The sequence below is a fragment of the Hippopotamus amphibius genome, chromosome 9, assembly GCF_030028045.1.
Source record: "Hippopotamus amphibius kiboko isolate mHipAmp2 chromosome 9, mHipAmp2.hap2, whole genome shotgun sequence".
In the NCBI taxonomy this organism is placed as follows: Eukaryota; Metazoa; Chordata; class Mammalia; order Artiodactyla; family Hippopotamidae; genus Hippopotamus; species Hippopotamus amphibius.
Window position 1 is genome coordinate 136755710 of NC_080194.1, and position 12609 is coordinate 136768318.

At 45.8% G+C, this 12609-nt stretch overlaps 1 protein-coding gene across 2 annotated transcripts in view; it reads right to left on the bottom strand.

Moving 5' to 3' along the window:
* TMC7 (transmembrane channel like 7) overlaps nt 1-12609 on the bottom strand; it is a 59370-nt gene that overhangs the window by 37423 nt on the left and 9338 nt on the right. The window contains exons 2-4 of one of the 2 annotated variants that reach the window (XM_057750774.1): nt 6876-7119; nt 5859-6007; nt 1916-2083 (exon numbers count right to left, since the gene is read on the bottom strand). In XM_057750774.1, the coding sequence (XP_057606757.1) occupies nt 1916-2083; nt 5859-6007; nt 6876-7119 (561 nt within the window). Of the gene's footprint in view, nt 1-1915; nt 2084-5858; nt 6008-6875; nt 7120-12609 lie in introns of those variants that run through there. The other variant, XM_057750775.1, reaches the window with a different exon arrangement.

A 12609-nucleotide genomic window follows, 5' to 3' on the forward strand; every position in this document is an offset into this window, starting at 1 on the left:
CCTTCTCCTTGTCCTCCTGGGCTCACCTTAAAATGTCCCTGCATTCACAGAGGGCTGAGGGGACCCCTCGGCCTCCAGTGTCCTGGCGTCCGACCTCTCAGCACCTTATCCTTTCCCCTCTTCCCACAGGCAAATTCATACCTCATATACCTCTTTGTGCGGTCCCTTCCTAACGCCCATCCTCTGCTAGAGCGCATTAACATGGATGTAGGTGTGGCGGTCACTGCTGTAGCCCCAGGACCTGGCTCAGGGCCCAGAGCACAGCAGGGTCCAATAAACACTTGTTGAAGGAATGAAGAAGGGAAGGAAGGTGAGAAGAGGAAGAGAGGGACTTCTTATCCTTTCCTTGAGGGACAAAGTTTACTAGGTAAGTTAAAACGAAAAAGAGAGCATGTGCAGGAGGAGGATGTAGTAAAGGGGAAACAATGAGCAGAAAGAAGAGATGTGTGGTGTTTGCACTCGGAGTCCAGCTCCATTTCCTCCAAGGGGGTGGCCCGCCCAAGGCCAAGGCCCTGCTCACGGCTGAAAGGAGAACTGAACAGGCAATGGCGTCTAGTGAGAGAGATGGCATTCACTTCTAGAAAGAAATAATACTAAAAAAAAAAAAATAACAGCTGCATTTATTGAGCACTTTCCATGGGCAAAGCAATGTATTATTTTATTTAATGTTCATTTTAAAATTATGAGTATTGCTTAATCATTATTTATACTTCTTAAGTTTTCCACATTAAATAATATAGAATTTATATTATTGTTTTCAATTATTTATAATTTAAATAAAAAGCATCTATTATTCTTTAATGAGCTAAGTATTAAACAGTGTAGTAGTATCTGAATACTGAAACAATCATCTCACTATTTAAATCACCATCTTCACTCTATGGATAAGGAAAATGAGGCTCAAAAAGTCTAATCAACTAGCAGAGCTGGGCCTTGAACCTGAACCCAGGGTTTTCACACAGCAGCAGGTGGTACTTATCTATGAAATCGGCATATTAGAAAATGAGGACCAGCATCGGGCATACAGCAGGCACTGAAAGTCAGGGTTTCCACGTTATCCTTATTTGATTTTTAAGTGTAATAGAATGAAAATAAAAACAAATACTATGAGGAGGAATGTTTAGGGCCACAGAAGTGACTGCAGGGGGAGTTCTGGGCAAACAAGTCATGTGACAGAAGCATGAGGTTTCCACTTCCAGCTCCTAGCACAGAGCCAGGTACTAGAGGGTAGTAGATAAACATCTCTGCAATGACAGAAATTAACCCCATTTGAATGAACAGGATGCCAAGATCCAGCTGACGTTGAGAATTCAGTAAGAAAACACAGGTCCATTACCTGCCCTAGTGTCTGCCAGGTGACTGGTGTTCAATAAATGGCAGCCTGAGCATCACCATTATTGGAGATAAAAGCCTGAAATAAAGTGACTGGAGTAGACTGCATTATGTTTACTAAATATTCCACTTTCCTAGCCTCCACTGCTTCTCCCAAATGCCTTGCTGCAGTGGCAAATGACTTGCACTGGCTGATAAGAAATGGCAAAAAGGATGTGTGTCATCCTCAGGCAGAAGCACTGGGAGCCAGCACATGTTTGCCATGGCTCTTTTTCCTTTGGACATAGTCACGGTCAGTGGTCCAGAGACAGGCTGCTCCATCAGGTTGGGCTCCAGTGTGAAGACAACATAGAACAAAGCCACCACCAAACAGGGATGGACATAGAGTGCGAACAAGAAAGAAACCTTTGTGGCTATTGGGTGCTCAGCTAGGGGGTCATTTGTTTCTGCAAACAACCTAGCCTATCCTGACTAATACAGCCACCCACGACTTAGATCATGAAGATGGCTAGAGCAAGAAGCCTTGCAGCTAGGCACACAATGAAAAGAACACTCTTCATGGCAAGCCAGGCCTTCCACTCACCCAAGCCTTTGGCTGGAATGAGCACAAAGCTGCTGTTGGTAATCTTGTATCTGGTGAGCAGGACTGGGAGCAAAACCAGCAGAAAGATGATCAGGAATATCACCAAATTCAGCAACACCAGAAACCGTAAGAAGGAGAAGTAGGACTGGATCCCAGTGCCAAACTTCCCTGGAAAAAAAGAAATCCAGACGTCACTGATCAGGAGTATTGACCCAGTACCCACTGCAGGTTCAGTCAGCAACAGAGGCTGAGCTGAAATTGGGGGATCTTGGTGAGGGAGGAAGGAAGAATTATTTTATATTTTCCACTGTTGCCTTTAAGGCTCTACTTCCTAGTGGTTTAAACTTTCACATATAAATCTACAATCAATCTTAAATTAACACTCTGAGATGGATAGGGAGGGCTCAATATTTATATTTTCTCATAGGAATATCTAATTGACTCAGCACCACTTACTGAAAAGGCGATTTTTTTCTCTAGTGAAGTGCAGTAGTGCTTTTGTAATTGACTATGTATTTATAGGCCTGTTTCTGAATTCTCTCTTCTGTTCTATTGGTCTATTTGTCTATCCTTGCCCCAATACCAGACTATCTCATCACTGCAGACTTAATAATAACACTTGCTATAAGCTGCTCTAAGCCTTTAGGCTTTCTTCTTCCTCAGGCATCCTTGGTCCTTAGCATTTCTATATGAATTTTAGAATTAGCATATTCATTTTCACACATACACACACACATGCGTGTGTGCAAAGTATGCTGAGATTCTGACTGGGATCACATGGAATATATAGGTCAGTTTGAGAACAACTGACATCTGTGTAATATTGAGTCTTTGATTCATGAACATGGTATATCTAGGTTCTTTAATTTCTCTCAACAGTATTTTATAGTTTTTCTGTACAGAATTAGTTCACATAGTTCTTTAGATGTATTCCTAGGTATAATGATACTATTGTATAACTTATTTTTTAAATGTTTGTTGCTGGTATATAGAAATACAGGGTTTTATATATAGATCATACATCTAGCAACTTTGCTAAATACACATCAATTCTAATAGTTTGTCTTTTTTGTTTTCTACAAATAAATCACGTCATCTGCAAAAAGAAAAACAAATACAACTTATTTCTTCCTTTCTGGTCACTGTCCCTTTTTCCCCCATCACTGTACATTTGCTATGATGCTGAAGAGAATCTGTGACAATTAGCAGCCTTTTCCTCATTCTCAATCTTAGGAGAAAAGCCTTCAATATTTCGCCATTAAATATGGTGTATGCTGCAGAATGTTTATAGGTATTTTTTGCCAGATTAAGAAAGCTCCCGGGAATTCCCTCGTGGCCCAGTGGTTAGGACTCTGGGCTTTCAGTTGGCCCGAGTTCAATCCTTGGCCGGGGAACTAAGATCCCACAAGCCACGCGGCACAGTCAAAAAAAAAAAAATTAAAAAAGAGAGAGAGAGGGGGAGAGGGAGAAAAAGAAAGCTTCCACCTATTTCTTATTTGTTAAGAATGAGAATTGAATTTTATCAATGCTTTTTCTGTATCTGTTGGGTTAACCATATAATTTTTCTCCTTTATTCTATTAAAGTGGTGAATTACATTCATTGATTTTCAAATAGAAAACACACTTTCCACCAAATAACGATTACAAGGACAGACAGAAAGCACTCAAAGAATAAGAGTGTCTGCTTGCTCTTGGTGTGGGCAAAGAACTTATATGATGAGACTAAAGATACAAAGAACTTATATGATGAGACTAAAGATACAAAGAACTTATATGATGAGACTAAAGATACAAAGAACTTATATGATGAGACTAAAGATACAAGACCCATGATCCTTGCTTCTCTCCTTGCCAGGGGTAAGGAGCTTGACCATCGAAGCTTCACTTCCTGCCAGATAAGTACCCAGTCAGCCAAGAAATCACAGGACTGGAATCGCTGAAGAGAAAATCAAGGCCCCAGTTCCACGGGGAGAAACTACCCTCCAACATACAAGCCACTTTATGAATGAACATCTCCAGAAAGGCCCCCATTTAACAAGAGAGGAAGCTGGGTATGGTGGCTAAAACCTTGGGCTCTGAAGCTTGACTGCCTGGGTTCAAATTCTGGGTCTGCCTTGTCCTAGACAATGAACGTGGGCAAGTATTTTAACCTCTCTGAGACATACAATGATAAATGCCTATATGGAAGGTTCTTGTGAGGATTAACTGATATCATATGAGTAAAATATTTAACACAATGGCCAGTTCACAGTGAAGGCTCAATAAAGGTTAGCCCTTACTAGTTTTTGCTCCAAAGAAGTTGTTCACTTAAACCTCTAAAGTGGATGGTTGAAGTTCTAAGTTCCTAATGAAACCTCCTGGAAATATGTTTACATTCTCCCAATACAACAACAACTAAAAAAGATAGTTTACCAATGGTAAATGAATAGATTACCAATGGTATTTTATAGGTTTTAAAATAGCCATAATGGGGATAATAATTTCTTCCACTTACTCTGCCATGTTCCTTACAAACTTCACAAGATTTCCATTTTAGCAGTTTTGAGGAGATGCTTGTATTTGTTTTGCTTTCCAGTAGAAACCATGTAATCCTAAAAGGTATTTTCCTCCTGGTTCTGTTATGTTACCCAAACATTTAAATTTTTTTTTCTAATCTTACATTTTGTCATAATTTTTGTATACTTGTGATGGACTGAACTGTACTGTTCCTCCTGCCAAATCCACATGTTAGAGCTCTAACCCTCAATGTGATGGTATCTGGAAACAGGCCTTGGGGAGGTAACGTAGTTAAGGTAAGGTCATGAAGGTAGGGCCCTCATGATGGGGTTAGTCCCCTTGGAAGAAAAAGCAACAAAGCTTGTTCTCTCTCTCTCCCTAAGCACACACAAAGAGGAGGTCATTTGAGGACAGAGTGACAAGGTGGCCTGGTCTCAAACTTTCGGTCTCCAGAACTATAAGAAAATAAATTTCTATTCTTTAAGCCATCCAGTCTATGGATTTTGTGATGACAGGCATACCTCCTTTTACTGTGCTTTGCTTTACTGTGCTTTGCAGATATTTCATTTTTCACAAATTGAAGGTCTGTGGCAACCCTGCATTAAGCAAGTCTATCAGCGCCATTTTTTCCAATAGCATTTGCTCACTTTCTGTCTCTGTGTCACATTTTGGTAATTCTCCCAATATTTCAAACCCTTTACCAGCAAAGAGATTACAAGTCACTGAAGACCCAGATGATGGTTAGCATTTTTTAGCAATAAAGTACTTTTTAATTAAGGTATGTACATTATTTTTTAGATATAATGCTATTGCACACTTAACAGACTACACTGTAGTGTAAACACAACTTTATGTGCACTGGGAAACCGAAAAATTCATGTGACTCACTTTATTATTATATTCACTTTATTGCGGTACTTTGGAACCAAATCTGCAGTATCTCCTAGGTCTGCCTGTACTTCATGCCAAGTCTCACTATCATGGGAAAGCAGGATTCTTAGCATTTTCAGGGCCATGGGTGCCTTTGGCAGTCTGAAGAGGCCTACTGAACTCCATCCTGGAATAATATTTTTAAATACAGATGGCCGTATGATGATCACAATATTATTATAGAAACTAAATGTGTGATGCATACATGAGCATCTTTATTAACACCTTAAATAGCAAGATCTAGTGGCAGATCGAGTCACTGCTGTAACGTCAAAGTCGTGATGAGCGCAGATGCTCCTCCCAGACAACTACAACAACTGGAAGGGACAGGAAGACATCTGCGATCTTCCCGGTGACAGAGACACAAGCTCTGTTAATCCTAACTAGGATTGGTTCCTCGCATTCATCATGGAGGGAAATGCTACATTTCAGCTGGAGGTGAGTGAAAACAAAGCTGCGTTTTCTCCAGGCGCAGGACACATCTGCAGAGGAGCACCTGCAGCGCGGGGTGTGGTACCTTCTATGCTGCGAATGTCGTCCCGCCACAGCTCCAGGTGAGTTGTCATCTCGCGAGCCTTCTCTAGGAACCTCTTCCAAGACTTGCTGCTGTACCGTTTCCACTGGTCCCACTCAGATAAGTACTTCATTTGGGTTTCCTGAATGTCCCTGCATCAAAAAAACGAGCATGACAATGACAATGCAGTGTCATCAACCTCAGTATCAAATAAGACCCCAGCTGAGAAGATGTGGAAAACCTGGAGCCCTCATACACTCCCAGTGGGATTGTAACCTGGTGCGGCCACCGGGAAAACATTCGGCTGTTCCTCAAAAAGTTAAACACAGAATTACCATATGACCCAGCAATTCCACTCCTAGGTAGATACATCAAAAGAACCGAAAACAGGGTCTCAAACAAAAACCTGTACACGAGTGTTCAATGCAGCATTAATCACAACAGCCAAAGGGTGTTAACAGCCCAAGTCTCCTTCAAAGAGTAAGTGGATAAACGGTGCTATATCCACGCAATAGGATACGATTCAGCCATTAAAAAGAAGTACTGAATACATTCTACAACTTAGATGAACCTGGAAAACATGACATTAAGTGAAAGAAGTCAGACACAAAAGGTCACATGTTATATGATTCCATTCCCATGAAATATCCAAAATGGCAAATCTAGAGAGACAGAGAGTAGATTACTGGTTGGTAGGTGCTGGGGGGGAAGGGGGAACAGTGACTGCAGACAACAATGAGGCTTTGGGGGCTGCAGAGCCACAAGACGGAAGGAGCCCATGTCCCCGAGTGACTGCCAAGTCTCTCCTTGATCTCAACCCAGGACTTTTATGTGAGCAAGAAATAAACTTCTAGTACACTGAGATTTTACATGTGTGGTTATCTTTGTCACAGCAGCTTAGCTTATCCTAAGTAATAAACTTTTAATCATGTGAACTCTTCAGGAAATACATTCCATGCATAAAAAGCGCCTCTTCCCAAAACATACATCATATGCCTTCCAGGTGGCTACTGGACAAACCTTAGTCTCCGCTTCTCAGAAATGTTCAGTGCATATTTCCGAATGGATTGGTTATCGAGGTTTTCGGTGATTTCTCTCTCCAACTGGGAGCTGTAAGAGTCTGTTGGCTTCAGCAAAGTGCCACTTTGCTTGTCCCGGGAAAGGATGGTCGTCCTCTTACGAGCAGTGGACCGGTAGCTTGGCAATTCTTGAAGGAAATTCACAGGTGGAGAAGAAAAGCAACTGGAGTCCAAAGACAGGCTCTCTGGGTAAGAAAGAAGAAAACCTATCATTCACCCCCATGAACTTGGGAGCCAAAAACCAAAACTCATATAGTGTTTCTATCTTAATTATTTCATTTATCGGGATGGTGCTCAGGACAATGAAATCAGCTGCAAAAGGGTCCACGTTCAGCAGATACGTTTGCAAATATGCTTTCAGTTCTATGATACCTGTGTTCTCGTGTTTGGCTGCAGCCACTTGCTGTGTGTGTGGCTTTGAGGAATCTAACCTCTGATTTTCATCTGTCAAATGGGGCTGGTGACATTTGCCCCAACTATCCTCACACGGTGTAGGGTGTCCAATGCAGGCATGAAGCTCTGAAAGGCATAAACTGCTATGCAGGTGCATAGTGATCACAACGGCCATGATAATACTGCTGACAGAGCATTTCCTGTGCACCCGGCCCTGTGTTAAGAGCTCTGCAACCACGCACGGGATGTGGACTTGCCTTATGGCCTGCTTGGGCCAACAGAATGCAATGGCAGGGACGCTGTGCCCGTTCCAAGCCTAGCCTCAGGAGGGCCCGCCAGCTGCTGCTGCTTTCTGGACGCCAGCTATTGCCTTGTACACAAGCTCAAGCTAACCTGCTGGAGGATGAGAGCAGGCAGAGCAGGGACAACCACCCCAGGCCAGCCTACTGCCAGCCATCAGCCAAGTGACCCCAGATGCTCACACGTACTCAGGTAGGTACTATCATCATCCCCATTATACAGATGAGAAAATAAAGCCATTCATGGGTTCCCCAACCCCTCGCCCAAGCCCCCAAAGCCCTGCATGACCTGACACCTGCCCGCCTCTCCAGCTCCGCAGGCTCTCTGCCCTACAACCTGCATTTCTTAGGATCCTTCATATACTAAAATGGGCCTGTGTTCCCTCCTCCTCAGAGCCTTTGCATATGCTGTTCCCTTTGCCTAAAATGAACTTCCTAGCTCCTGCTCAAATGCCACTTCCTTGAGGAAACCATCCCTGCCTCACTGCACTATTGCAGGTGCCTTGTTACACATTTTCCCACGCCCAGTAAGTCCTTCACAGCACTTATAACCTTATATTTATTTGTGTGACTATGTGAGCGTGTCGGTCTTGCCCAGTGGACTGTAAGTTCTCGGAGGCCAGGGACTGTGATGATTTCCTCACCACTGCAACCCAGGACCTAGCAGCATCCCTGGCTCAGAGTAGTTCAATACTCACTGGATAGATGGATGAGTGGATGACGTTGGTAATTTGCCCGTGTTTAGAGAGCCTGGGGGTGGGGGGCACTGGAAACAAAGCCAGGTCTGCCTACTCAAAAATCTCTATTCACTCTGCTACATCAGACCACAGCTAGAGGCCAAGCTTTGCTGCGCCTTGTGCAGAGGTCCAAGGAGGGAGAGCTTTCTGTTGAAGGTGAGGAACAAATGCCACCCTCAAGATGGATTTTAGCCTGATCCGATTTTAGTTTGGAAAGACCATCCTGAGTGGAGACAGGACACAGAAGGAGGAGGTAGCAGGCAGCTATAATAACCTAAGCAATTACCCCTACAGGCTGCAAAGCTTGCTTGGGTTCGAATCCAGGCTCTGTTGATTACTAGCTGTGTGTCTTTGGGAAAGTTACTTAACCTCTCTGAGCTTCTCTTTTCTCATCTCAAAAACTTATTCATTCACCAAATATACCTATCATGTGTCAGATCTGGAGCTAGGGATACTGAAGTGAACAAAGTAAACACCCTACTCATATGGTACTTATATTCTAAGATGGGGACTGGGGAAGGTCACATAATACAGAGGCAACAAATATTATGCCAGAAGGTAACAAGTGCAATAAAAGAAGAAAAAAAAAAAGAGTGGGGTAAGGGCACAGAGGTAAGACTACCAGGTCAGACTCTGTGGACACAGGGCATACACACAGGGTACCCTGTTTTTGATAAGATGGGATCAGGTATTGTTTCTCCATTAAGGTAGCATTTAAGCTGAGGCTAAATAGAGGGGGTATGTGAGCCCTGTGGAAATTTGAAGAAGGGTATCCTGGTAGAGGGAAACAGCAAGTGCAAAGGCCCTGAGGCAGGAGTGTGCACAGCATGTCTAAGGAAGCGCACGGAGGCCGAGGTGGCTGGGAAAGAGTGAATGAATGGGAGCCTCAAAGGCTCTTTTGCTGGTGGTCCCCGAAGAGCCACACCAGCCCTCTGTGGTCCCCTCCTCTTGAATCCGGGCTGGATCCGTGACTTGCTTTTAACCAAAGGTCGCGAGACAAGCGACACTCTGCCAGTTCCAGATCCAAGCCTTAAAAGGGCCAGGAAGCTTCTACCTTTGCCCTGTTGGAAGTCTGGGGCTCTGTGTTAGACGTTCACCTATGCTGCTGGCACACCCATGTGGAGAGAAAGAGGCCCCAAGACTCCAAGGAGGATGACCAAGGAACTAGCTGACAGCGAGAACCAAGGCCCCGGCTTAGGACCCCAGTGAGCCACTGCAGCCGGTCCCCAGCCCTCGCGGTCACCCTCGCCAGGCCCTGCTGAGGCACAAAAAGGCCACTGGATGCTCAGACCCAGCAGACAGGACACACAGCTGAGCAAACTGCCTCCTCTGTAGCCTGCTCACTCCTGGTGCACAGAATCAGCAGAAACAATGAAATGGCTTAAGCTATCACGTTTGGTGCAGTCTAATAAGCAAAGATAGGGAGCTGGGACAGGAAGAACGGAAAGCAGGGATCAGAGAGGTGGCAGGGCCAGACCAGGTCAGACTCTGTGGGCTGGGCTATGACCCTTCGATGTGGCAGACGGGCAGCCAAGCAGGGCTCTGGGCCAAAGCATGTTGTGATCTGACCACGTTTCAAAGGACCCCTCCGTAGGCCTCGGGGCTGAAGACCCATCACAGGAGCGCCAGCGTATGAGAATCAGAGGTGCTCCCGCAGGCAGGAACTCTGAGCGCAGCCAGGCACGCAGTGAGCCCCGTAAACGCACTTAGGCGAACAGGGCGAGGGAGCGCTGGGAGGAGGGGACCGGCCAAGGTCTTGATCCCAGCGGGAGTGCGACGGTGCAGAGCCGTCACCCTCACCTCTCTGACGGGCACATGCGCATGGCGGGACAGCGGTCCCCCTGCTGATGGCACACGGACAGGCGTCTGGAGCCCTGCCAGTCGCCCAGGGCCAGCCTGCACACCCCACCCAACCTTTCACCCCGCAGCCCCAGCACCCCCCGAGGGGATGACACACTTCCATTAGTCACATGGCTCCCCAAGAAACACGGGGTGGGGGAAGCGCTGACGGCTGCAGGGTCCAGGCCCCGCTGAAGGCCACTTCTGCCTCTGGCCAGCAACAAAGGGCTGTTATGAACCAGAACAAAGGCCTGTGAGTGTGCAGCCGCACCGACCCACTGAATATTCAGCAACTGCGGGGTCCGGGACCGGCGCTGGAGCTGGAGCCGGGCCGGCTTGTCACCCACTAGCCAGGCCACCCCAGGAGGGACAAAGACCGTCTCTGAGTCACATGTTTCTCATCTCAGGAACGCGGGATATAATACCACGACCTCATCAGCGTGATCGTGAGGACAGATTTACCAACAACATAAAGAATCCTGGCTGGGAACTTCTGAGCGCTTACCTTGTGCCAGGCTATTTGAAGTATACGATGTGCATCACACTCAGTTCTCCGAGCGACCCTTTGAACAGAATTGTCCTATTTTACAGATGAAGAAAGGGAGGCTCGGAGAAGTTAGGTGCTTTGCCCACTCACACAGCTAGGAAGTGCTGGAACTGGGAACCTATCACAGGTCTGTCAAATGCCAGAGCTGTAGTCTGCACTATGAGACCACCCAATGGGCCACGGATTTGGAAATGCTTCACAAACACTAAAATGCCACACAAACTAATCATCTGATTTGGACTCCATGTTGGATCTGTTTCTGTGACTTTAAACTTTGCTTTTCGCTGCTTTTGTTATTATAATCATACATGATGGCCTGCCTCAGGGAACCCTGCCCACCTGTGTGAATGGCTGCAAAAAAGAAGAAATTAACCAAGGCTGGTCATTCCAGGAGATGCTTTGCAAGACTGATGGCCCTTTTTACTTTACTTCCCCACCGCCTCTCCCTCTCTATTCTGCCTTTTTACTTTGCTTCCTCACAGCCTCTCCCTCTCTGATTCTATAAAAGAACTGGCATCCAGACCCCGATAAGATGGTTTTTCGGAGACATTAGTCTGCCATCTTCTCGGTCTGCCGGCTTTCCAAATAAGTCATGTTCTTTTCCTCAACACCTCATTTCCGATTCATTGGTCTGTCCTGCGGCAAGCAGAGCAAGCTTGGGCTCGGTAACAACTGTTCTTGCAGCCACACCGCAGGAAGGATACATCCTATTCACATCTCCTAACAACAGTGTCTGGTAGAAAACTCTATTTTCAAAATGGCCACCATCAGGAATGCTTTTTCCTTTTCAGACATCCCTGGGAACGTCTCCATCTTCAAGTTAAAAAAAACAAATCGCAACTATACCCTTGAACACAGGCATCATTATTTTTATAGCTGATCCACCTCCAACCTTTTGCATATAGGACCACACACTTTCCAAAGCATGACGTCACCAAATTTCTCATGCCAACCTGCAGGGAAGGCTTCGCTGCCCTGGCTTTTCAACAGGGAACCTGAGGCCTGGAGAGACAGTGGCTTGCCCAAGGCTTTGATGTCAAGACAGGCTCCTGGTTCTACCGCTTCTTAGAAAGGCAGGTGGCATCACCTCTCCTAGCCTCGGTTTTCTCATCCTGAGAGGATAAGAATGTCTCATCACATTTACTGTCAGACATTCTCCTGAGTGGATCATTTAAGTCTTTGGTGTGTGGACTGCTTGATGACCATTTGCACGGGAGGCAGGAGCATGTCTCGGATACTGGGATGCCTCCATCTAGGAAGGCCCAGAATCTGTTGGCCACTGGAGCCAGACTTCAGCAAGTAGGAGGTTGCTTAGGTGGGAGGATGACTGTGTAATTACAGGAGACGTTGAGGGCAGGAACGGGGTAACTACTTTTTCTGGTATCTGCTGTTCTTCCAGGTTAAGGACTAAGTTAGTCTCCCTGAGGCGTAGAGCAGTGTCTTGCTTACAGAAACCCCTCCATCTGGAGAATGAATGAATGAATGAACAAATGAATGGGCAGCAGCAGGCACAGCTGGAGAGCATCCTTAGGTCCCAACTTTCTTGGCTGCTCTTTCCACAGGACACCAAATCCTGCCAACGGGCACAAACATTCCCAGAATGTGGGCACAGGCCAACTATGACCTAAATGGCACTAAAACCACCACCAGCCTCCCTCACAAGCTTGCCAAGAACCTAGCCTGACCGTATTTGGTGCAGGCTTCACTTCAGGGTTTTTCTTCCCACTCACAGAATCATGGACACTCTGGGGAAGAAGGGACCTTCTGGGTCATCTGGTCCAGGTAACAGGCCAGCTGCTGTGGGGATTAGTTCTGTTAGATACCTTGCATGGAGCCCCTCTCTGTGTGGGTCTCTGGGCT